Source organism: Cetorhinus maximus, chromosome 14, assembly GCF_964194155.1.
Source record: "Cetorhinus maximus chromosome 14, sCetMax3.hap1.1, whole genome shotgun sequence".
NCBI lineage: Eukaryota > Metazoa > Chordata > Chondrichthyes > Lamniformes > Cetorhinidae > Cetorhinus > Cetorhinus maximus.
Genome location: NC_135892.1, coordinates 106,700,698 through 106,728,365, shown reverse-complemented (window position 1 = coordinate 106,728,365; position 27,668 = coordinate 106,700,698). Strand labels below are relative to the sequence as shown.

The following is a 27,668-nucleotide window of genomic DNA, read 5'->3' as shown; positions in this document are numbered from 1 at the left end:
GGGGGGAGGATGGGGGTCGGGTGGGGGGTGGGTGCAGGGTCACTAAATTGTAATTTAGTCTCCAGTTTATTTGAACTTTTCCAAAAACATTTTGGAATTGAGAATGGGAAGGAAGACTATAGAGGAAATGATGATACACTCAGTCTGACTCCGCTATCTATCCCCACCGCCCCCAACCTGTGATGGTTTCCAGTTTCCAGGATTTGTCCCTAGTGTCCCCTGATTGTGGCTTTCTTGAGCAGCAGCCAGTCAGCTTCTCAATTTAGTAAGCTTTTGGGTATGGAGTCAATAATGATAATTTTCAGTTAAATTCAGCAAGACCTCCGCATTTCTGGGTTACCCACCAACCACCCCCACCACCCCCAAAATATGCTCCCACTCCATCCCCATAACAACTGGAGCCATTAAATCAACAGTAAAAAAATGAGTAATTAATTAAGGAAATTGCCATCATTTGGATGAAGAGACTGGAATGCTATCTTGACCATGCAGTACCTTCATAGTGTGGCAAAACTGACATTCTGCTAAATGCTAAACATCCTGAAGAACTACACAAATCCATCTTATGAAGAAAGGTTGAACAGGTTGAGCCTATACCCACTGGAGTTTAGAAAAATGATAGGTGATCTTATTGAAACATATCCTGAGAGGATTTGATTGGGTGGATACCCAAAGGATGTTTCCTCTTGTGTGGGGGACTAAAACTAGGACACATAGTTTAAAAATAAGAAGTATCCCTTTTAAGACATAACTAAGGAAATTTTTTTTCTCCCAAAGGGTCATTGGTGTGTAGAATTCTCCTCCCCAGGAAGGAGTGGAGGCTGGGTCTTTAAATTTATTCAAGGCTAAGTTAGATAGATTTTTGACGGACAAGGGAATCAAGGATTATAGGGGGCCAGACAGGAGAGTGGAGCTGAGATCACAACTGGATCAGCCATGATCCCATTGAATGGTGGAGCAGGCTCGAAAAGCCAAATGGCCTACTCCTACTCCTATGTTCTTATAAAATAGCAGATGACAGCATACCATCAAATTCTGGGTAGCCTCTGAAAATAGTTTTCCCAGAACGTCTGCGGTAATATTCTTTCACTGACGCACAAAGCAACAGCCTTGAAGGCTTGCTTTTAAATAGGAATAATGACTTGATCTTCAAGGCAACGTTAGCCATGCTATCGAAGATCAAAAGTCAGCCACAACAGTCTGACAGCCAAAACATGGCAAAGTGCCCACGTTGCATATGTCAAAAAATACTTCGCTATTGTCAAACCATTAGCATGAAGTGTGATTTCAATAACTCATAGTGCAAAATCTTAATTTGAGCTGTGATTATGATAATTCAAAATGGCTGTCCTGTTCATAAACAACATCTTCCCAACACATCTGCAGTTAGCAATACAGGTCAACGCAGACATCAAGAGGCACGTAATATTTTGAGAACTCACTGTTTTCATTTTGGTTCGAAAACACTGGACTCCATAAAGATTTACAGTTTATGATAAATCTCAGCAGGCATAGATAGATGCCTGTTAGTGGCCTCTGCCCTTTTAGAGAACTATCTCTGCTTAAACTTGGACAAAGGAAAGCCCAAAAATCCTTGGCTGTGTTGCTTTGTTATTGAATACCCAAAGATTCAGATCCATTTTAGGAGGAAGCCAATTTTATATCTAAGTTCATCAAATGAGATCTGAGTCTTTCCAAATCTGCCTTATCAGGTTTGGTTTAAGAACATAAAAATAGGACCAGGAGTAGACCATAGGGTCCCTTGGACCTGCTCCGCCATCCAATAAGATTACAGCTAATCTTCTACCTCAATTCTACTTTACAATCTTCTCCCATATTCCTTGATTCCCTTAGTGTCAAAAAAACTATTGATCTGAGCGCTGAATATTCTCAATGGCTGAGCATCCACAGTCCTCTGAGGTTCAGAATTCCAAAGATTCACAACCTTCTCAGTGAAGGAATTTCTCCTCATCTCTAACTGGCCAGCCCATTATCCTGAGTCAGATTACTAGTTCTAGACTCTGCAGGGGAAACAGCCTTTCAGCATCTACCCTTGTCAAGCCCTCTAAGCATTTTACACATTTCAATGAAATCACCTCATTGCTGTAAATCCAGTGAATATAGGCCCATTCTACACAATTTCCTACCTCTTTTCCTCACTCTCAGTACACAAAACTGCTTAAGCGCTTTCTTCACAGGTGATTTCCTGTGCAGAAATTGGATCCTTAACCTATTTCTCTATTGCTTGTATATTGATTTTGTAACGACAGGTTCCTGGGTGAGGTCCCCCAATTTGTTATGATCCCAGATGAGATACCCCAAATTGTTAACTTCCAGGTGAGGAGGAATGAGCTGACACCCCTTCTTTATTCAACCCCCTCGGTTGGTCGCAACAAGGTTAATTTAAAAGGGACACTGTCCCTCATGGATACCTTTTCTCAGTCCAAACGTATTCAGGTTTTTGAAGGAGCCAATTTAACCAGGCTTTCTTGAGTCAAAGAGAGAGTAAGTTTATTAGTTACTAAAAACCCGAGAAAAATATAATAAAAACACAACATGCATACACATACATCAGAAATTAGAAGTTGAGTCCAAATAAAAATGAAAAATTTATGTGTGTCAGTGAGGCGTAGAAGGCAAAATGTTGCGGCCGCTAAGTTGGGTGATTCCGGTAAAGCTGACTTTGGCAGTTTAGCAGTTGGTTTGGAGACACTTGGTCCTGCAGGTTGGCTGAAGACTACCCTATTTCCTTATTGATTGTGGTTTTGTTCACTTGCCTTCAGCAACAGAGAGAGAAAGAAACCTTTGCCAGCAAGCTGCAAAGGGGTGCCTAGTCAATCTTCTTCTGCTGTGACTCTCACTAACACACACTAGCACACCAGAACTAGAACACACAAATCAAGTCTACAGCTAGCTTTTTAACCTATTTCTTTGTGTATTCCTGGAAGGGAAAAAGCAAACATGTCTTTTGCCCAGAGTCCGTTTTCTTTCAACTCAGATTATTTCTACATTCTGAGATATAACTCAGGAGATGGTTTCTGCTGAGATGTGGTAATCAGTCTCCAATGACTCCAAAACACAGGAGATTAAAGTTCAATCTTTTGCATTTCATCTCTTCCTTTCAAGTGTTTCTGTCTGAAGTAGGTCTTGACACCTTTTTATGTGCGACGTTCCATGGTTTCTCTGGATTAGTCGGTCAACTATAATCCACAGAGCAATTTTCCAGAAAGCGGTTACTTTACATTCTCAGGCATTTTTTGCTCAGTGTATTTGCTTGTATGTCCTTTTTAAAAACACATGTCTTCCTTAAAAAGTTCAATGCGCCCATAAGTAATTTGGGGCTGTAATCCACTGTCATGACAAGTTAAGAAGCAGTAGAAACAACTCTAATTAGTCCACCAACCTTTGAATGCAACCTGTATGAAAGTGCTTCAAAAGAAATGAGTGTATCTGAATCTAAACTGGGGTCTCTAGTGCTAACTGGGTGATTGACCCTTAAAAGCCTACTTATGGCTCTCTGACCTTCATGATGCCTCCGGGTAGTACCAATTTGCTGACCTCAGAGTGTCCTTGTCCTCCATTCTCCTATTTAGAAGGTCATATGCAATAACATTCATAACTTGCTAGCTTCACCAGCAATCAGCTTTTAGTAGAGAACTGATGAACAGTATCTAGGCTTAGCATATTGGTTCCATAAAGTGGTTTTAGCTGGCCTCCTTTCAATGTTAACCAATGAGAAAAAGAGAAAGTACCATTGATGACGATTTCTACTTTTACTAAGATGCCCAATTTTAATAGAGCTCAGACATTCTGACAATAAAACACGAACAGAATCCAAACTTGAAATCTAAACAGACTCTTTTGTGATTTCCCTTTTGGAACTGGACACATATTTCTAACTGATGCCTAACCACAGTCTTGTACAAGGACAAAATGGTATGTTTTGTTCAGCAGTGGTTTGTCCTGTGAATACAACTAAGAACTTTATTTGCTTGGGCTGTAGTCTCAGAGCATTGGTCGTGAATCTTTAGAGATCAATGTACTGTAACACCCAGCTCTCTCTCTCTCACCACTGGCTTCAATTGTATTCCCTGTAGGGTGTATTTATATTCAGCATTGGATTGCTCACTAGAATAACACTGCATTTTTATGAGTTAAACACCATATTCCAAACATCTCTGCTGCTGTCCCTGTGAATTCACAGGTATCTGAGGCCCACTCAGACTGCGATGCTACTGGATATAGTGGCGCCAAATGGTGAGTGACTGAAGCCAAGTGAAATAGCAGGGATAGGGGGAGGTGAGATAGACCCAAGACCAAGAAAGAGCCCAATGGAATGAGAGCAGGACAGCGATGGCATGGATTAAAATCCCAATGCAAAAAGCAGATGGACAGCAATATCTCAATGGTGCAAAATTTAGAAGTTTAAAAGAGCATTTTAGGGTAATAAATAAGAAGTTAAAGTTCTTTGTGTGTTAGGCCAATATGCAAAAGGTATTTTCTTAGATGAGGATGTGTTGTCCAGCTTAGAGATACAACCCATTCTCTATCACCACTTTGATAAGCGCAAAACAAACAAAATGAAATCACCCAAAAGATAAATATTTCAAAATAAACTTACACTAACCTTTTGATATCATCCCTGCTTGTATCCAAATGGTATCGATGCAGCTGAAACTCTGATCCTGAAGAGAACAAGAGAAATTTGTCCATATAATAGAACTGCGCTGATCGTGCTGGCTTTGATAATGTCTCACCCCCCTATGAATAAACAGAGAAGCAGACAGATATCTCTGTGTCTCAGGGATAGAAAATAACAAAAAATAGTTTGTGCGGTTTAACCTATTTTGTCAATTGGGTTATATATGTCGTGATTTGAACATTTAAACTGTATTATTATAAAACAGGATAAAAATCCAACTGAATTCACACATTTAATTGGTAAGTTAATTTCTATTTACAATAATCTATTTTGACTGGCAAGGCTGCCTTGGAATGAAAGACCAAATATGAATTGAAATAGGTTGGTTTTATGTCCTAAGGAGCTTATAGCATTTTTTCCATTTGAGAACTTGGAGCATTCCATTTCACAGAGTTAAAGCATAAGTAAACAGTGATAAGAAAAGACATACAGCCCATTTTTATTCAATGCATGGGGAAATCTTATATACTATTCTATTGTAAGAAATTAGAGCCCTTAATAAACCAGTGCTTTCTGCATAGTATAGAACTCTTAAGAGATTGGTGAATACAGCATTGATTTCCTTGCTCCGGAAAGGAAATTTCTAAACAGGCACAATTCTAAACAATCCCTGGAAACCATGGTCACTTGGTTCAGGCTTTCATGTTGACATTCCTAAGTTGGTAGGATGGCGCCCTGTGTACCCCCTAATCTATGCAAGTGTTTAGAAAGGGCCAGGAAATGACTCTCAGCATGACGTAAACTAAAAAGCTGACCTCGAACTGGGAGATGGACAGGGAGGGAGGCGACCATCCTGACATCTTGGGTACCTGTCCGATATTCATTGGAGTGAAAGGTTCAAACAGATGATTGACACAAGGTAAACTTCCAGCCCCCAGAAATAGGGTATATCAATGGATGCGTACAAAGTGGTAGGGGTGGCTGAGCCATTGCCTGGGAGAAGACCAAGAGCTTCCTGATGTCTCAGCCAACCTGAGAAAGAAAAGAATAAAGAAAAGAAAGAAGACTACTGTCAGCAAATGCCAAAAGACAGTCATCCCTACCACCTTGAACTGCAGAGATCAGCCGCATCCATTTGTCCATTCTCCGGGATCGGTAAACTACTCTCAACTGTCAAGCGTTGTATATTTTTTCTGTCTAATCAATTAATGCATCATATCTAAACTGTTGCTTCTTAATAAACTATCTTAAAATTACTTAATAATTACTTACGACTGCCTATCTTAGGTACCTGTGGCCCCAGAATCCAAAATCCTACAGATTAGTGTCAGAAGTGGGATCCACAGTAGTCGGGTTTCATTGGCTTGAAATTTGAGAAGCAACAGTCTTAGATTATAGTTAAACACATGTGGAGCAATTCTTAAGTGAAACCAGGAGTTACAATGGCATTGGCATATGCCAATAAAGAGTCTGACTGAGAAAACGGGTACGCCTGGACTGAGAGATGTAATGGCCCGGTACATGTAAAGGACTGCATTGGGGATTATGAGTTTATTTTTGATAGGCTTTCTAAAGATGTTCAGAAGGATAAGATTAAGTTAAAAACAATCCAAAATAAGTTGGCTTACGGTGCCCATGTGTGTGCATTACAGCAGAATAAAAAGTAGAAGGAGTCAAGGGAACAGGTTAATAAGTTGCAAAAGGAAAATGACAGATTGCACACTCAGTTACGACGCGAAAAGGAGGCATGTGACAAGGCACGTTATAAAAAGAAACAGTTAGAGCAAATACTGGAACAAAACACTGCGTTATGAGCATAGAATGCCAAGTTGATAGGCTCACTCAAGGAGCTAGTGAATAACCTACGAAGGGTGCTAGGAGAGGAGAACATTGATTTTCATGAGGTCTTAGTTAGTATCGTACAGGCCCCCACCGAAAGTTCAAGAGTGTTTGCGGAGACTGTTACCAGAAGACCCAATCAGAAGAGGGAGAGGACTTGGATGATGAGGGTACATACTGTGACTCCCCGAGTTTCAAGAGCTTTTTCCTGAAAGGGCTCCAGCCATCACTCCATAGCGCATCGGATGTTTATAACAGTAAGACAGTGGGCTGGGACAAGTTGATCCACTATGCTAACACTGTCTGGGGACAAGTCCATAATTACCTTCCTCAAACACCTGCAAAAGGTAAGGTAGCAGCGTTGAGGGCCCCTTGCCAAGCCAGAAGTTTGGGGTGCCTAAGAACCCCATGCAAAGAAGGGGTGTTCAAGTGCATTGCCTTCACTGTAACCAGGTGGGGCACTACACGGGATTGCCGTAGTATGCGTATGGGGAGGGGGGCTGAGAAGGATAGTGAGCTCTGCTTCCCTCCTCCTCCTTCAATGCAGATGAGTCCCAACCCAGTTGAACAGCATCTAGGGAGGATAGAGGCAGCGATAGAGGCAATGAGGATTGGAAATGGGACTCGGTAGGTAGCTGCAGCGGTGTCTCGGCATTCCAGGCCAGCGAGCCAGCCCCCAATGTGACTCCTGCTGGTCTCCCAGGAAGAGGTGGTTTCCTCTCTCCAATACGATGGCCATGGGAGCCATGGTAGTCCATACTGTTGATAGTGGAGGCCATCAGCATTTAATGCTATTCAGCTCCAGCTCCTCTGCCACCATTATCCACAACTTTCATTCAGACCCCACAAAGGGCTCACCACAAACAGGGTTGGACAATTCAGCTCAGACATCAATACAGGGGTCCTTGCCATAGAACTAAATATTGATGGGATCCAAGTCACAGTCTTGTCCCTGCTTTACATGACCATGCACGACAGCCACGGCCTATTGGATAGCACATGCTCAAGAGTTACATAGCAGTCACTGATTATGCCAATAATTGTATCTCATGGAACCCTAAGAACGGACCCCTGACTTTGCTGTCAAGTATGCATTAGGTATTCGCGGTTATGAAAGCTGAGGAATACAAACCATCCGCCTCGGATAACCCTGAGGTACAGGCAATTCTCAAGTCAGTCCCAGGCATTTTTGCGGCTAGCAAGCACGATTGCAGAAGCATGACTGGACCTGAACAAATTAATGGCCCGGTACATGCTCCCGTGAAACAGTGCACTTACCTAGTCAACAGCATACTGTATATCCGGGCTATTATTGAGTCATTGCTAAAGCAGGGTGTTTTCCGCAAAAGCACATTTACCACAACCTGGCACAATTTGGCCAGTTAAAAAAATGAATGGCAGTTGGCATCTGATTATTGACTATGGGAACCTCAACTCAGTTACCCCAGTTTGTGCCCCAGTAGTGCAGCAAACCCTGACTCCACTCACCAAGATGCTCAGAGGTAGCACAGATTTCTCGATCCTGGTATTTCAAATGGTTTTTGGAGTATCCCAGTAAAACAAATGGACCAGTTTAAGTTTGCCTTCACCTTCACCTTTGAAGACCAGAACTACACCTGGATATGCACGCCACAAGGGTTTCACAATACCCCTTCCATCTTCCATAAACGCATGACCAGAGCTCTGAAAGGCTTCTCATGACCCTCCTGCCTGCTCCAATACATCAATGGTCTCCTCCTCGCCACTAAGGACTGCTCCCAACATTTAACCCTCTTAAAGGAATTGCTGCAGTTACGAAAAGGGGCTGGATTTAAGGTCCATCCACATAAAGCACAGCTGGGATGGGGCTGCATCACCTTCGTGGGCGTCCAAGTCAGTTCATCTTGTACTAGTCCTGATCAACATAAGATTGAAGTCATACAACGTCTGCCCCCGCCCACCTCGAAGACTGCCTTACATTCCTTCTTCGGGCTGGTGGGGTATCAACAGTCTTTCGTTCCTCAATTCGCAGATTTGTTATTACATCCTACCTTCAAGATTAAGCCAGTGGCTCACGGGAACCTCATGGCACCTGGTTCACATCCATTTAAAAGTGGCGCGCACCAGTTGGCTTTACGCAGCTGTGTCTGAGGTAAGCAGTTGTCTTTGTTGGGCTCTGCTGCACTAGGGAGTGGGGCAGGAAAATGGCAATTTGCATGGAGGCTCGGGACCGGCAAAGTTAAGTCAGGAGTAACAGCGGGTGGAGGGTTCGGACGGTGGCATGGAGGACTGGAAGAGGGCTTCGAGGGAGGACAGCAGGTGGGGTCAGGGTGCGGAAGTGTGCAGTGGAAAGGGCCTGGCATCTTGGGTGTGATCAGGGGGGTGGGGTTGGCGGCAGTCAATGAAGATAAATGGAATGAGGGGCCTAAAGGGTGGGATTAATACTGTCCAAAGTTGGGCCATGTGGGTCAAACTCAGGGTGCTGGCTGGCAGAAGGAATGTTCACAGTCACAGGGGGGAGTTTGATTCAGTAGAGGGGTAGGTCCAGTCTGAGGGCAGGTCATGGGATCTAACAGGGACTCTAGGGAAGATGCAGGGGGTGGGGCTTCTAGGATCAGATGAGGAATCTCAACAAGGATGGGGTTGGGCTCAGGGGCGAGAGATCGCATGTCTACTTCTACAATGACAGAGTCTATGGTTCAAGGTTTACAGAGGGAAGGTGCACGTGATGTTGCGAGAATCAAGGGTGATAGGACCAAAGGGGAAGGTGACAAGAGACTGGAGGGTCATGGGTTGCAATTCAAGGGTCATTCACGCTCTGTTACTGGCCATGTCCAAAAACTTACTTGTAGCTGCCAGAAATGCAGATCCAAGTGAGAGGAGGGCAGTGTGGGGTGGGTGGAGTTTTGGGTGCAGACAAGGGGAGGAGTAGAAAATCTCTCTGCTCCACAGCTGTATGGATGAAATCCATGGTGCTCAACTTTATCGCCACCGGCTGCTTCCAGGACTCCAAAGGCGACGTGTGCTCAATGTCTTCTTATGTCATGCCATGTCATGAGTTCATCAGGTTCGTTACAGATGATGACAGCCAGGCGGCGAGGGCAATGGGGCTCATGGCCATAGCTCGCTTCCCTAGAGTGCAAGGGATCATTGACCACATTCATGTTGCCATTACAGCTCCCTCAGAACAGCCAGCTGCATATGTGAACCAGAAGGGATTCCACTCTCTAAATGTCTAACTGGTCTGCAACTACAAATGAAAAATCATGCAGGTCTCACTGAGTTCTCGTAACTCATATATCTTCCGGGACTCATAGCTTCCTGACCTTTTCGATGCCCCAGCCCAGATTGACTGTGGGATTCTCCAATGGAAACCCATCCCTGCCACAGAAATTGTACCCATTTCTTGTGCCCGTTGCCGGCCACTTAAATTTTCAAAAGAATCACATGGGCACCGGCTCCTGTGATGAAAGCGGTTCCACCATCAGGAACAGCACGCAATGGATTAAATATCATAAAAGTGCTACATCAAAAGAATGTTTTACCCCACAGAGTAACAGAAAGTGGAAAAGATTCAGGCAAAAGCTAGTAATGGTAACTCCTTTGAAAAGGAGCCGGATCAAACCACATTTTACAAGGCTCAGCAGCTACACAGTTCTCATGTCAGATTAGGGTTGAACCTGATAAATGAAACAGAAGTGCTAAAATGGTAAATGGATGTGACATTGTGTCTGCAGGCTTGGTTCAGATTTTATAACGAGTAACATCTGACCATTATACTGTTATGGTGTACAATTTTTATACAACTGGTGAAAAAGAGGTGGAAGAGTATCTGTTTAAGAATCGGATCGAATAAGAGAAGAACCCAGCAAAGACAATTCCATAAACATGATGGTTTTTGTGCTATAGAAATCATGGAAATGTCATCTGTGGAATGCATAATTGTGACTGAATAATGTGGGTTCTTAATGGTCAATTAGCATCCTGGAATTTAGTCAATCTTGGAAAGAGTGAGTGGGAAGTAGAAGTTTGAGGCTTCTCTCATTGGGACTCCTTTCTGTGGCTGGTGAGCTCCCTCAGGAGGTTAAATAAATTACATACATCCCATAACTTCAAAATAATATACAGATTGCAGGTAGAATAGACCTGGTTAGCGTATCGTTTTTAAAAGTGTTCTTAAATTTCTCCAAATTAAAATTCTCAATGGTAACTAGGTTTTCAGCTCCTCGAATACTGATTAAGTACAACTAAACAAACATGGATCCTACTCACTATTGGCTTATTCTCAAGACCCTTGTCTCAGAGTGAGTTGCTAGATTGCGCTGCCAATATGGAGTGAACCTTATAAATGTCCATAATGAATTGCATATGCCTTTAAAAAAAACTGCTTTCATTTTTATTTGGATTGGCGATCAATGTATGTGAAAATAATTTTTATTAATAATGTTTGTAAATTCCTGCCATTTCAACATTCAGCTAATCGACCATTCTGGCTTTCAGCATGCATGTGGCATGTTCAATGAATAAATACATAATCACCAGGCCAAGCCAATAGTATCCCCAGTTCTTGTTGAGCACTTGGGTTGTATTATCAACTATGAGGCATTTTTTTAAGCATTAGTTCAGCAACTGCATCTATAGTTCTGCACCAGAACATTTACCAGACAGATCAGTGTTACTTTCAAATCTAACTGCAGTATGCTTAATTCAATAATTCAGATCGACTTCACATTAAGAAGCTTAGAAGTAACATCAGGTTAAACATAAATATATGCAAAATTGTGCAAAACAACTTGGGTTTTTGCTGCACTGTGAGTAATTCACTGGTTCCAGATTATGGGGCCCATGAGTCACATTATTCTGCACAGATGCTGATTCTATGCACCATGTTCATTTTTAGAAGTTACCTCACTATCATAGTGGTCACTCCGGATTGGTCAAAAATGATGTAATGGAACTATAATTCATCTAGAAGGATGCACACAGCTATCAACTGGAAAGTTGCAATTGTTCGTTCATGCCGATTATTTTTTGATTTCATATTCAGGTAAATTATCACACATAGAGAAATAAGACTTGTCCTTTGCAGAATTCCAAGAAAATCAAAAAAAATGATGCAAAACTCTTAGAAATCTTTGGAGGAATGGAGTAGTTCTCTATATTAGACAGCTACTATCAGCATCAAGCATTTCCAGATCAGCTTTAACTGTAAATTAAGGAGACCTGCATTTTGCAATGTAGTGTAATTATTTGTAAACTGAAATGTTCAGAATGGTGCGATCCTTTTATTATTTTGTAATTTATTTTTATTTCAATTAGTGACTATAACTATGTTATGAATTATGATTACTTGTTTTATTTGTATCTCATCACAATTCGGCAGCTGCCGCCATGATGCTTTTTCAATAAACCAATTATCTATTTATCTAACACGATTGCATACAAAACAAAGCAACTTCCTCTGTGTTTCTGAAGCTGTGAACAGCATCTTCTGCTGCAACAGTGTGACATTTTCCATTCCTCAAAAAACAATCATCTTAAGGTCTCTCTGAGTGATGGTTGCTCATCAGTGCCAAGTAAAAAAAGGTTTTTTTTGGCCCTTAGAAGTCTAAGGAACTCCACTGGAGTTTAGGAGAGTAAGAGACAACTTAATTGAAATATATAAGATCCTGAGGGGTTTGGAGAGGGTGGATGTGGAAAGGATGTTTCCTCTTGTGGGAGAGTTTAGAACTAGGGGGGCTCACTGTTTAAAAATAAGGGATTGCCCATTTAAAATGGAAATGAGGAGAATTTTTTTCTCTCAGAGGGTCGTGAGTCTTTGCATCTCTCTTCCTCAAAAGACTGCGAAAGCAGAGTCTTTGAATATTTTTAAGGCAGAGCTAGATAAATTCTTGATTAACTTGGGGTGAAGGATTATCAAGGATAGGCAGGAATGGAGGTTGACATTACAATCAGATCAGCCATGATCTTACTGAATGGTGGAGAAGGCTCGAGGGGCCGAGTGGCCTGCTCCTGCACCTAATTCATATGTTCGTATGTGCATAAACTGCCCAAAACATCTTACAGCTGGAATCTTCCAACCAACAGATGACGGAGACTCTGAGCTGTCTACAGCCCAAGATGCAGCAGCAAGGAAAAGGTACATAGCAACAGGCCAGCAGCTCCAATGTGGATGATGCTGCAGACTGTAATGTCACAGAACCACTTTTCACGAAGACAGAAGTGGAAACTATGAAACATTTGTGTATCTGGAATGCACTGACTGAAAGGTGGTGAAAGAAGATTCAGTAGTAATTTACAAAAGGGAATTAGATATATACTTGAAAAGGAGAAATTATCAGGGCTATGGGCAAAGAACAGAAGAGTGGAAATAACTGAATAGCTTTCTCAAAAAGCCGACTCAAACAATGAGGCCATCGGCCTCTTTCTGTGCTATATGATTCTGCAAATATGCAGCAGTGCCATTGACCATGAGAAGAGGTCACAAACGTGGCGGTCACAATCAGAATTAAGTGAATAAGAGAGTTTAAAGGTGGTAGAAAAGCTTGGAAGACAGGGCCAACAAAAATAATGTGATGGAAATAGTGTGAAGAACATATCTTTTTATTTCTGTTGGACTGTAGACTAAAATTACAATGGCTGCGGTTGAAAGACATGTCTACTAGAACAGTGTGAGGGATATATACAATGTTGCTGTCCTTGAACAGAGTGTGGCAATAAAGGCAGGATGGTGCCGAGGAGGAGTATGGTCTAATGGGGAACTGCCTAGCAACAATGTTTTAATTGGCACCTGACCAGGGTTTGTGTGAGAGCAGCAGCAGAATAGCTCCTAGCCTGAAAGGAAAAGATCTAAAACCTCTCTCTCCTGTGTGTGTAAGTTTCCAGTAATTCTACAATAATAGCTAGCTGGCTTTTTCTCCTCATATTTCTTTAACTTGCTCTCTCTCTAAAAACCCCTGTCAAGAGGAAAAGGAGAAAATCACCATTAAAGACATTGAAAGGCAAGTGCTCAACCTGTGCACTAAAGACTTCTTCTTATCGTGTCCACGGACAGTCTATACATGGCCCAGCTAGAACTGGACACATTTTTGTGCCTTGTTGTTGAATTCGGCAAGCTCTGCAACAATGCAGGTTTCCTTTAGTGATAGACATTGCAGGAGACGTTGCATAGTCTGTGGCTCAGTTCCACATTCACAAGTTGTCAGGCAGGTTGTATATCCCCATTTGCTTAGTGACACCTTTGAACAACCTACTCCAGTCCTAAGTCTGTTAAGGCACTTCCAGGTTGCCCAGTTACAATTAGCTCCTGGGGGAAGGCTTTCATCCGGTAGAATTTCCATCGGTTGTTCCATTGGGGGTTGTTCGAGATTGGCGAGCCAGGCTTTCCACAAGGCGATGCAGGCTTCAGATGGGGTTGATTGTAATGGAACAACACTGTTCATGAAGCTCTTCCTTGACTTTAGGTAGCTGGGTGTAGGTGTATGACCATGTAGAGGGTGCCTCTCATCTGATGTTTGACGGAGTCGCTCTTTCTTGCTGGCTACCGTTCTTCTTATATCGGGGGAGCGATACCCGCCAGGATATATAGGCCGTTGGTGTTTGTTGGTTTCAAACAACCTGTGATAAGTCGGCAGCTTGCATTCAGAACAGCATCCATCTTCTTAGCATGAGTAGATCTTTCCCATGCAGGGCAGGCGTATTCGGCAGTAAAATAGCAAAGAGCAAGTGCACTGGTTCGCAATGTTTTCGAGCTTGCTCCCTATTTTGTGTTAATGAGCTTATTCAGGATGTTGTTTCGTGCTCTCACTTTTGCCTTTGTCTTTTCGATGTGGTTCTTGAAGGTGAGGCATCTGTCAATGGTGACTCCTAAGTAGATGGGGTGCTCGCAATGCGTCAGTGTTGCTCCACACCAGGTTACTTTAAGCTGGCGTTTGGCTTCACGGTTTCTGAGGTGGAATGCACAAACTTGCGTCTTTGATGGGCTTGTGCGAAGGTGGTTTTCTTCATAGTAGGATGTTAGTCCCTCCAAGGCCTCAGAAAGCGTTTTCTCCACGGTGTTAAAATCAGTGCTTTGGGCAGTGACACATAAGTCATCAGCATATATAAAACGGCGTGTGACACTGTCTATAGGTTGGTCATTTGTGTAGATGTTGTACTGCAGCGGTGCAAGCAGGCTTCCCTGAGGAGGACCATTCTTCTGAATATGCCACCTGCTGCACTTCCCACCTAGTTCAACATAGAACCGGCCATTCTGAAGCATGCTTTCTAACAGCTCTGTTAAGTGAATATCTTTTGTCATCTCTAGGATCTTGCAGAGGAGACGTCTATGGTTTACTGTATCGTATGCTAAATTTCACTAAAGACTGAAAGACCACCTTGTGTCATCAACAAAGAACTGAAAGGAATTTGGAAGACATCGATCAAAATCAACCTATTGAATCCTGTATTCCAGAATTGGTGCTATTGAACTGCTTTATCCCACCCTTAAAATCCATGTTTTTGTGGTCTTATGTGTCATGTATGTGTGTGTATAGGGATTTAAGGAGGGGTAGAGTTTAGGTTATAGAGTTAAAAATCAGCAGTTCATATTTCTTTCTTTTGCCACTGCTTCAAGACAATTGGTTCAATAATCAGTTATTTACTTATTAAGTTTACAAACCTGGTGCACACATTCTGTTAACCTAAATTAAACAATTAGGTGGGTTGATCAAACTTTATCACATTTGTCATGTGCTCGGGGAGCAGTGGGGCTTAATATTGCAGCACACTATCCCTAGTGAGTTGTGGCAAAGTTTTGGGGCTCAAGCCTGGATAGTTTGGAACAAAAGACAATGATGATTTGGGTGTAGGTTTAGTAAGTAAAAAGCTAAAAGGAAACACCAGGTTTATACTGTCAAAAATAAGTTGGCACTGGAAACTGCTAAAGCTTTCCTGCAAGTGGAAGAGATGTCCTTGACGATTTTACAAGGGAATCCCAAAAGCCAGGTTAATCGAATTGGCAAGTAGATTAAGAGTAGGATTGCCTTCCAAAGCTAGGAAGGCAGCGATAATCGAAGAGACAGCACAGCATTTAAAATTGGAAGAAGACCAAAGATCTCCAAGGGATGGTTCATTTGAATGGGCTCAAATTCAGCTGCAAATTAAAAAAATTGGAACTAGAGGCAGAAGAAAAAGAAAGGGAAAGGGCATTCCAAAGGGAACAGGCAGAAAGGGCAGAGAAAGAAAAGGAAAATGAAAGAGAAAGGGCATTTCAAAGGGAGTTGGAATTTGGTGAAGTTAGAAAAGGAGGAAAGGGAAAAATAGAGAGAATTCCATCTTAAAATGCTGGCAGTTAAGAAAAGAGACACCAGTAGGTGAGGCAGGACTTATTTCCAGATCAGAACCCAATGGGGAGATGTTTAAATTTGTACAAGCTCTTCCAAGGTTTGAGGAAAGGGATGTTGAAGCATTCTTTATTTCATTTGAGAAGATAGCTAAACAGATAAACTGGCCAAAGGAAACCTGGGCATTGTCCATGCAGAGCAAATTGACAGGTAGAGCACAGGAAATTTATGCTTCACTGTCAGAGGAGGCTTCAGGGTATTATGCTGTGGTGAAAAAGGCCATTTTGAATGCATATGAGTTGATCCCTGAAGAATACAGACAAAAGATTTGAAATTTAAGGAAACAGCTTAGGCAAACTTACATTGAATTTGAAAGGGTTTGATGGGCATTACGAGTTGAAACTACCTATGAAGTTCTCAGAGAGACCATTCTCTTGGAAGAATTTAAAAACTCCCTACCTTCTGTAATAAGAACCCATGTTGAAGACTGCTAGACAGGCAGCAGTAATGGCTGATGATTATTAGCTGATCCATAAAACTAAACCTTTTTTCCATCACCCCCATAAATTTGAAAAGGATAGAAAGTGAGAGAGTGAAAGTAAGGCAAGTAGTCAGGATAGAGAATGAATAACTGGGAATACCTTGAGATCTCCTCCCCAGATCAGGAAGGAAGGTACTGAGGATGGAGGTGAAACTCGTAGGCCTAAGTATTTCCATTGTAATAAAGTGAGACACATTCATTCAGAATGCTGGATGTTGCGAGGGAAGCCCATGGGACTTATTGGAGTTCATAAGAGTGAGTCCGAAAAGGGAACTCAAAAAGAAAATGGCACGGATCAAATTGTAGCTTTAACTACAAATAAGGGGTTGGAGATAAACGCTGCTGTGAATGCAGGTGAAGTGAATAAGGTAGGTGAGAGATATAAAGGGTCTTTGTCTAAGGGAAAGATAACCCCTTTTTCATCAAACAATACAGCTAAACCCATAAATATATTAAGGGACACAGGAGCTACTCAAACTTTTTTGCTGGAGAAGGACCTAATTTTCCCTCCAGAGAGTTCAATGAAAGCTAAAGTATGGTAAACGGGATAAGTGGAGAGTATATCCTGGTTCCATTGTACAAAGTGCAATTGGAGAGTTATTTGTTGGTGGTTGTAGGAGTGGTTAAGAGATTACCTGTGGATGGAGTTGATTTACTCCTGGGGAATGTTTTGGCAGGAGTGAAAGTTATAGCTTCACCCATAATTACAGAAAGTCTGAGAAAGGCTAGAGCAGTTACAAGAACAAATTTCTGGCATTTTTCCATCATGTGTGGTGACCAGAGCAATGACTAAACAAAGTCCAGGTCAAAGTAATACCGCAAGCAGATGTTAGAGTAGCTGAAACTTTCTTTAAGGATAAGGATAATTCAAAAGAAGTGTTTGGCATGTCTTCATTAATTGAGGCTCAGAAAGCAGATCCAGAATTAAACAAGTTAGCACAGTCAGCTCACACTGAAGCTAAGGCTGAAGGAATTCCGGAGTGCTATTATATTAAAAATGGAGTTCTGATGAGGAAGTGGAGACACCCTCACAGACCTGCAGATGAGGAATGGACGGTTGTTCATCAGATAGTGGTACCACCCAAATATCATAAGGAGATATTGCAAGTAGCACATGAAATCCCTATGACAGGACATGTAGGAATACGGAAAATCCAAGCATCGATAGGCATTTTACCTGGCCAAGACTTCATAAGGACGTAGTGCAATTTTGTAAAACGTGTCATACATGTCAGGTAATAGGTAAACCTCAACGTGTAATTAAACCAGCACCTTTAATACCCATACCAGTTTTTGAAGAACCATTCAGTCGGGTATTAGTAGAATGTGTAGGACCATTATCCGAAACGAAAGCAGGACATCAGTATATCCTTACAATCATAAATATGATTTCCAGAAGCTATTCCTTTAAGGACAATTACAGCTAAGGTGGTAGTGGAAACGTTTTTCATTCGTTATGGCTACCAATTGAAATACAATCTGACCGAGGTTCTAACTTCATGTCTAAAATTTTCCAGAACCTAATCAGCAATTTAGGCATCAAACAAATAAAGTCTACTGCCTATCACCCAGAGACACAGGGAGCTTTAGAGAGATACCATCAGAGTCTCAAAACAATGATTGAGACCTTTTTCCATGAATACCCAAAGGATTGGGACAAAGGATTAGATTTCTTACTGTTTGCTACCAGAGATTCTCCAAATGAATCTACTGGATCTAGTCCATTTGAATTGATCTATGGTCATGAAATAAGAGGTCCATTAAAAGTGATTAAGGAAAAGTTTGTAAAGCAGAAAGACGAATCCTCCATGTTGTATTACGTGCCCATGTTTCTAGAAAGACTCACAGGAGCATGTAAAGTAGCTGAACTACATAACTGTGCGGTTTATTTAGACGATGTCGTAATATGTAGTATCACATGGGAAGAACATGTAAAGCCATTCATTATGATCAGCCATGATCATAATGAATGGCGAAGCAGGCCCGTAGGGCTGAATGGCCTACTCCTGCTCCTAGTTTCTATGTAATTAGAGGACCTATTTAAACAATTGCAGTTGGCTGGCTTAGTCATAAATCTGGCCGAAAGCGAATGTGCAAGAGCAAGGGTAACTTATCCAGGTTACATAGTAGGACAAGGGCAAGTGTTGCCAAGAACAGCAAAAGTGATTGCTCTAATAGAATTCCCCATTCCTAAAACTAAATGAGAAATCATGAGGTTTTTGGGAATGTGTGGGTTATATAGGAAATTTATGCCTAACTTCAGCACATTAGCTGTGTCTCTCACCAATTTGTTAAGAAAACAGGTAAAAGTGGTATGGTCAGCAGAATGCCAAGGAGCTTTTGAAAAGCTGAAGGCAATCTTAATAAATGAACCAATGTTGGCCGCTTCTGCCTTTACCAAACTCTTTAAAATGGCAATTGATGTTAATGACTTGAAGGTAGGTGCAGTCCTATTACAAGATGATAAATTGGGTATAGAGAAGCCTTTTACAAGAAACTAAATCAATATCAGAGGAAGTACTCTACAGTAGAAAATGAAATTCTAGCACTGTTGTTGTCTCTTCAACATTTTGAAGTTTTTGTCCGACATGATTACAAAAAAATACTAATCTACACTGACCAAATCCGCTGGCGTTCATTGAAAAGTTTAAAACTCGAAATGCGTGACTGTTTATATGTAGTCTATTGTTTCAACCATTCAATGTAAAGAGTGTTCACATTGCCAGCAAAGATAATGTGATCGCAGATGCATTGTCCTGGGTGTAAAATGCTAAAATAAGTTAAAGCGGTAAGAAATGTTGAAGATTATATAAGATTGTATAAGGGGCAGAAAGGATGAATAGAAGTAAGTCTCGTGTTTTGTTGTCCATGTGTCACATACTTAGTGATGAAACACATTTTTGAAATGGTGTTTCATCTCTTTTAAGGGTGGAGGCATGTAAAGAACAAATCTTTTTATTTCTGTTGGACTGTGGACTAAAATTACAATGACCGCAGTTAAAAGACATGACTACTGGAACAGTGTGAGGGATATATACAATGTTGCTGTCCTGGAACAGAGTGTGCCATGAAAGACAGGATGGTGTTGGGGAGGAGTCTGGTCTAATGGGGAACTGCCTGGCACCAAAGTTTTAATTGGCTCCTGACCAGGTGACCAGGGTTTGTGTGAGGGCAGTGCAGCAGAATAGCTCCTAGCCTGAAAGGGAAAGATCTAAAACTTCTCTTTCTTGTATGTGTAGGTTTCCAGTAATTCTACACTAATAGCTGGCTTTTTCTCCTCATATCTCTATAACCTGCTCTCTCTCTGAAAACCCTCTCAAGAGGAAAAGGGAAAAATCACCATTAGAGACATTAAAAGGCAAGTGCTCAACCAGTGAACTAAAGACTGAAGGTGCTGGAAGATCACCTCGTGTCATCAACAAAGAACTGAAAGGAATTTGGAAGACATCAATCAAAATCAATCCATTAAATCCTGTTCTCTGGAATTGGTGCTATTGAACTGTTTTATCCCACCCTGAAAATCCATGTTTTTGTGTGTCTTAAGTGCCTTGTATGTGTGTGTGTATAGAGATTTAAGAAGGGGTACAGTTTAGGTTATAGAGTTGGAAATTAGCAGTTTGTATTTCTTTTGCCACTGGTTAAAGACAATTTGTTCAATAAACAGTTATTCACTTATTAAGTTTACAAACCTGGTGCTCGTATTTTGTTAACCTAAATTAAACAATTAGGTGGGTTGATAAAACTTTTTCACATTTTTCGCAGCTCAGGGAGCAGTGGGGCTTGATATTGCAGCACACAATCTCCAGTGAGTCGTGCCAATAGGCACAATGTTAACATGTTGCAGGAAGTAGGTGTGGCTCACCATCCTTTTAATTTGGACATATATAATTACCAGCATCAGTGCAGGTGTTGAGCCATGAACTGGCCAGATCCATAATGACCTGTCTTCCGAAGCTGTCAACAGCCATTTGTTATTCTGAGTCCAACCAACACAATTCACAGCTCCATCATGACCTGAATGAAAGCACAGAATAAATGTTGAGCATTGTATAAGAAAGTACTTGAATTATAAAGGCTATAAAGTATGCATATCAGAAGACAAAATGATAGTATCATTAAGTGTCATTGTGGACTAGGCCAAAGTTATTTCCTCCCTTGATTTTCCTCAGTCCTTAGCAATATCTTCTTTAAACGCTTTAGCACAGGGGCTACTCTGAAAGAAATTATCGGAAATACTACTACCATTTCAAGATCATATTAATGCAGTACATCTGCCTAATTTTACAATATAATACATGAATTAGCCTCAGTACTTTCTACTTAAAGAAGCTGGTGTTTCTGTTCTGGCAAAAAATTTCAGAGAAGCATCCCCAAAATGCTGTCAAAGATTCTGAATCCCGCTTTCGCACTGTTTAACTTGTTATTCACAATGGCCTTGCAAATCTTTGGTCAAATCATTTATGAAAGAGACAAGAAACATGAGCCACGATTACAATTGCGTATTAACACTTCTGTGGAAAGGCAACAGGAACAATGCAAAACACAAGTCTAACAAGTGCAATTTTTTTTAACTGACTTGTAAAAACTATTAGTGAAAAGCTATACACATCTTAAAGGAAAAACATTTACAAAGTGAGTTTTATGAATATATTAATCTATGTTTATTTAATCTACATAAGTAAAATAGTTTGGTTTAAAAAAACGTCGAAGTGCAGATGCAAGTTTTGCAGAGTTTCAGTGCTGCCCTCTTGTGTACAGAATATTATTATTGAAACAACAGGATTAGAAATTTGAACTGCTTTGGCTTGCCATTAGTGCCAATGAGCCTGTAGCGACTACCAGCAATTCTCTGGAATAATTTGCTGATTCAATCACAATTTGTTTTCCTGAACCAACAATAGGATGTGCAGGCACCACCACATTTACCCGCATAAGATCCTCAAAGGGAGAAATTGAAGAATTGCTGTGTTTTGATTAGGAAGAAACATTGGAACATAGGAGCAGGAATAGGCTATTTGACACTTTGAGCCTGCTCCATCATTCAGTAAGATCATGGCTGATCTGGTTGTGGTCTCAGCTTCACTTTCCTGCGTCCCATAGCCCTTGGCTCCTTGCCTAACAAAAATCTAACTCAGCTTTGAATAAATTCAAAGACCCAGCCTCCACTACTTTATGGGCAAGAGAATTCCACACACCAACCACCCTTTGGGAGAAAAATCCCATGATACTGTTGTTCTTGTCCTTCTTAGAGCTCACAGGGTTGGGAGGATTCACACAAAATTAATGAAGATACTGAGAAAATAGTTAATTGTGAACGGGTGAAAGTAGAGGGGGCTTAAAATCACTTATTTGGTTGGTGAAAAATAGGCATGCCTTCAGAAAGGCATGGTCAGGTATGAGGTTTCAACCTAGCAATTTGGTCAAAAAATGCCAAAATGTTATTTAATTTGGACAGGCATCCTCGGGGAATAACTTGTGCTCAACAGCTTTTATTTGAACACACATACTGCAGAGTTTGCTCTGGAAATTAAGCATGGGAATGCAGCTAAGTATTTAAATCAGTGGCCTTGAAATTATGCCAAACGTACAAATGTTTAATTCGTTTGCATTCAGTTCTTTGCCACTTCAACAGAGAAGTTAACTCAACTGAAATAACTTTCGCAGAAATAGCACAGAGGAATTCTGAGTAAACACGTTAAGGTCTGTCTTCTAAATAACTGCACACTAAATTGCATTTAACACATGAGAACTTGGTCATGGCCAGTTTAAATGTAGGGAAACCGATTACTTATTATGAAGTTATATGCTTCTCCCTGGTATTGACATGCTGGGGAAGAATAATCCAATGGCCATATGAAGTCTGTGTATGAGAAAAGTCAACTGGAAAGTAGGAATATACTGACAACTATTACAAGGTTCCAAATAATAGAATAATAGATATAAAATAGCTTCAAAACCTATTTTTGCACTTTTTAATCAAAACCTATTTACAGTTGTTACCTTTAAACACAGTCGGGGGTCCAGTAAGTGATGAATTATAAACAAGCATGGAACAGTCAGCCAATCCAACAGCAAGCAGCTTTCCATCTCCTGAAAAATACCATTAAATCAGGGGCTGAAGAAGTGCCATAGCTTTATCCCTGGGTAAAGGTTGTTGTAGAGTCCAACTACTGGTTACAGCATTTGAAAATTATATACTTATTTTTAATGTCCTTGACAGATGAATAGATAATATGGATATGACACACCTGACAGGTGCACACGCACCTACACGCTTGTGCCAAGCAGATGCCTTATTAAGTTTTCATTCGCCTAGTAATTGTTCGGGTAATATGAATAGTGTTCTGCATGCAGTTTTTCTCATTGGATTTATGTTTGCAAACACAGCACATTAGTCAGTTTTAAAGAATAAGCACCAAAAAGAAGCAGATCACAAAAACTAGATTTGATTCAGTTGAAAGACAGCTTTTGCTTCAGGCAAGCTAGATCACGGCCAGCCACGTGCACCAATCCACAGCCAGCCACCTGCACCAGTCCAGGCCCAGTCACCTGCACCAGTCCACGGCCAGTCACCTGCACCAGTCCACGGCCAGTCACCTGCACCAGTCCAGGCCCAGTCACCTGCACCAGTCCACGGCCAGCCACCTGCACCAGTCCACGGCCAGTCACCTGCACCAGTCCATGGTCAGTCACCTGCACCAGTCCACGGCCAGTCACCTGCACCAGTCCACGGCCAGTCACCTGCACCAGTCCACGGCCAGTCACCTGCACCAGTCCAGGCCCAGTCACCTGCACCAGTCCAGGCCCAGTCACCTGCACCAGCCAACGGCCAGTCACCTGCACCAGTCCACAGCCAGCCACCTGCACCAGTCCAGGCCAAGTCACCTGCACCAGTCCACGGCCAGTCACCTGCACCAGTCCACGGCCAGTCACCTGCACCAGTCCGGGCCAGTCACCTGCACCAGTCCGGGCCAGTCACCTGCACCAGTCCGGGCCAGTCACCTGCACCATTCCAGGCCAAGTCACCGGCACCAGTCCATGGCCAGTCACCTGCACCAGTCCAGGCCCAGTCACCTGCACCAGTCCACAGCCAGCCACCTGCACCAGTCCGGGCCAGTCACCTGCACCATTCCAGGCCAAGTCACCGGCACCAGTCCACAGCCAGCCACCTGCACCAATCCACGGCCAGTCACCTGCACCAATCCACAGCCAGTCACCTGCACCAATCCACAGCCAGCCACCTGCACCAGTCCACGGCCAGTCACCTGCACCAATCCACGGCCAGTCACCTGCACCAATCCACAGCCAGCCACCTGCACCAGTCCACGGCCAGTCACCTGCACCAATCCACGGCCAGTCACCTGCACCAGTCCAGGCCAATTCACCTACACCAGTCCACGGCCAGTCACCTGCACCAGTCCACGGCCAGCCACCTGCACCAGTCCAGGCCCAGTCACCTGCACCAGTCCAGGCCCAGTCACCTGCACCAGTCCAGGCCCAGTCACCTGCACCAGTCCAGGCCCAGTCACCTGCACCAGCCAACGGCCAGTCACCTGCACCAGTCCAGGCCAAGTCACCTGCACCAGTCCACGGCCAGTCACCTGCACCAGTCCACGGCCAGTCACCTGCACCAGTCCGGGCCAGTCACCTGCACCAGTCCGGGCCAGTCACCTGCACCAGTCCGGGCCAGTCACCTGCACCATTCCAGGCCAAGTCACCGGCACCAGTCCACGGCCAGTCACCTGCACCAGTCCAGGCCCAGTCACCTGCACCAGTCCACAGCCAGCCACCTGCACCAGTCCGGGCCAGCCACCTGCACCAGTCCGGGCCAGTCACCTGCACCATTCCAGGCCAAGTCACCGGCACCAGTCCACAGCCAGCCACCTGCACCAATCCACGGCCAGTCACCTGCACCAATCCACGGCCAGTCACCTGCACCAATCCACAGCCAGTCACCTGCACCAATCCACAGCCAGCCACCTGCACCAATCCACGGCCAGTCACCTGCACCAATCCACGGCCAGTCACCTGCACCAGTCCACAGCCAGCCACCTGCACCAATCCACGGCCAGTCACCTGCACCAATCCACGGCCAGTCACCTGCACCAATCCACAGCCAGTCACCTGCACCAGTCCACGGCCAGCCACCTGCACCAATCCACGGCCAGTCACCTGCACTAATCCACGGCCAGTCACCTGCACCAGTCCACGGCCAGTCACCTGCACCAATCCACGGCCAGTCACCTGCACCAATCCACAGCCAGTCACCTGCACCAATCCACAGCCAGTCACCTGCACCAGTCCACGGCCAGTCACCTGCACCAATCCACAGCCAGTCACCTGCACCAATCCACAGCCAGTCACCTGCACCAATCCACAGCCAGCCACCTGCACCAATCCACAGCCAGCCACCTGCACCAGTCCAGGCCAATTCACCTACACCAGTCCACGGCCAGTCACCTGCACCAGTCCACGGCCAGCCACCTGCACCAGTCCAGGCCCAGTCACCTGCACCAGTCCAGGCCCAGTCACCTGCACCAGTCCAGGCCCAGTCACCTGCACCAGTCCACGGCCAGTCACCTGCACCAGTCCACGGCCAGTCACCTGCACCATTCCACTGTCAGTTACCTGCACCAGTCCACAGCCAGCCACCTGCACAGGTACAAAGCCAGTCACCTGCATCATTCCACTGTCAGTCACCTGCACCAGTACACGCCCAGCCATCTGCACCAGTCCAAGGCCAGCCACCTGCACCAGTCCAAGGCCAGCCACCTGCACCAGTCCATGCACAGCCACTTGCAACCAGTCCATGGCCAGACAGCTGCATTCAGTCCGTGCCCAGCCAGCTGCACCTTTCCACAGCCATCTACCTGCACCAGTCCATGCCCAGCCACCTGCATCAGACCACACCCAGCCACCTACACCAGTCTACACCGAGTCAACTGCATACCACTCCCAGCCAACTGCACCAGTCCATGCCCAGCCATCTGCATCAGTCCACACCCAGTCAACTACACCAGTTCATGCCCAGCCATCTACGTCAATCCACAACCAATCACCTACACCAATCCACGCCCAGTCAGCTACACCAGTACATGCCCAGCCACCTGCAACCAGTCTTCATCCAGCCACTTGCAACCAGTCCTCACCCAGTTATTTGTACCCAATCAACACCCAGCCACTTGCAACCAGTCCACAGACAGTCACCTGCACCAGTCCACAGTCAGCCACTTGCTACCAGTCTACGACCAGTCACCTGCACCAGTCCATGCCCAGCCATGAGCAACCAGTCCACGGACAGTCACCTACAAGCATTCCATGACCAAACACCAGCAGCCATCTGCCAGCCACAAGTTTCCAGTCCAATCCAGCAGCCAGTCTCCAGCATCTGGCTTGCAGTCAGCAGCAGAGTGGTGAGAGGGCTCAAGTGTTCCAATTTATACAAGCACTGTGGTTAGAATCAGGAGTGGAAGAGGCAGCAGCACAGACACAGTTGCCAATAATAGCAAGCTTCTGAATAAATACAGAGGTGGCACAGAAACAGGAGAAACTGCACAACATTTCCATTAATAGGTCCAATTCCTTCTGTAAAAGCTGACGATCAGCACTGCTGAATCTCCAGCTTTCAATGCTTGCAGCAAATTTTGCACTTTACAAATAGCCTGGGTGAGGGTTTGCTGCAACAGATGCTAACTTTGATCATATCTTAAAATGGGGGAGGCAATGGCATAGTGGTATTGTTGCTGGACTAGTAATCCAGAGACCCAGAGTAATGCTCTGGGGACCTGGCACTTGTTGCCCACCTCTAATTGCCCTTGAACTAAGTGGCCTGCTAGGCCATTTCAGAGGGCAGTTAAGAGTCAACCACACTGCTTTGGGTCTGGAGTCACATGTAGGCCAGACCAGGTAAGGATGGCAGATTTTCTTTCTTAAAGGACATTAGTGAACTAGATGGGTTTTACGACAATCGATGATAGTTTCATGGTCACCATTACTGAGACTAGCTTTCAATTCCAGTTTTTTTTTTAATTGAATTCAAATTCCACCAGCTGCCAAGGTGAGATTTGAACTTGTGTTCCCAGAGGCCTTGGCCTCTGAATTACTAGTCGAATGACATTACCACAACACCACCATCTTCCCCTAAACTGCCACGTTGAAACTATTAGTTGCTTAGAGTGCTGCAGATCCCAGGTCTTTGCTGCAGCATTATTTCTCCAAATTGCTTTCTGAGACAAAAGGAGACATACTTGCCTGCTTTCATACACAGACAAAACTCTTCCCATTCATGTCCAGATGCACAATGTCATCAAAGATCTTGGGAGATTTCTCAAAATTTCATCACATTTGAAATTAATCCACAGCTGGCATTAAGTTGAAGCAAAGTTAGACTATCTCCTCAAGCTGGTATTACCAAAATGCAATGTGCTGGTAGTATTTACTCAGCAGTATTTTTCTGTTGTTGTGGCATGAACAAAGCACCACATCCACATGAAACTGTCATAAAATTGGGCCATTCAATGCAGACAAGTAAACTACAGAACGGAAAAGTAATGCTTTGTGTTTCAGCTATTTCTCCTCAAGTAGTAACATAAAGCAACCCAGGCGAAATAACTTCTGTATCCCTTCTCCATATACTAATTGTGTTCATCTCGTCTGGTCAAAAATTTGTCAGCTCCAGAATATCCATGTTGAAAGGAAGAAGGCAAAGCAGAATATTTTCCATCCAGAAAATGATATCAGTACATGCAAAAATGACCCAATACTTTGGATATGTCACAGGAAACACATTGATCTTAGTCAGTCTGACAGAATCGATCTGCAATCCCCCCATATCCCCCACATCATCTTCATTTAGCAGGAGCATTTCACAATAAAGCATTAGTACAATTTTCCACTGCAGTTTGCTGCATATTTTAATGAGAAGGAATTGGCAAAATGTAAATTACTGCACATTATAATTACTTTTAACTTGTTGCAGTGGCCTTGGGCTGGATTTTACGGACATACGCAAAATACAAGGGGTGGCAAAACAATCACCTCCCTGTCACTCCCAAGCTGTCCTCCATAATGCACTAGGTGGGCAGGCACCTGCCATATTTGACTAAATAATTAAGAGTCAATTGAACTTCTTAACAAGCCAATTATCCCGTATAATATGGTGCCCATGCCCTCCGGTTGACGTGGGCAGGCAAGGGGAGAGAAGATTTTGTAAAGGCAGGAAGGAGCGCGTCATTCAGGGAGTGCCCTTTGCGCATCTGGGGCATTCCCCCCTGCTGTATGTTCATCCTGACCTCCAAAACATGCCCTCCCAGCTCCTTCCATGGGCTGCCCAATCCTTCCCCAT

General features: G+C 43.5%; 1 protein-coding gene across 1 annotated transcript in view; it reads right to left on the bottom strand.

The window, feature by feature from the left end:
- Positions 1–27,668, bottom strand: part of wdr27 (WD repeat domain 27) — a 478,059-nt gene that overhangs the window by 407,126 nt on the left and 43,265 nt on the right. Inside the window, exons 17-19 of the mRNA XM_078556372.1 lie at positions 22,325–22,414; positions 20,217–20,338; positions 4,628–4,761 (exon numbers count right to left, since the gene is read on the bottom strand). Coding sequence (XP_078412498.1) covers positions 4,628–4,761; positions 20,217–20,338; positions 22,325–22,414 — 346 coding nt within the window. The remainder of the gene's footprint in view (positions 1–4,627; positions 4,762–20,216; positions 20,339–22,324; positions 22,415–27,668) is intronic.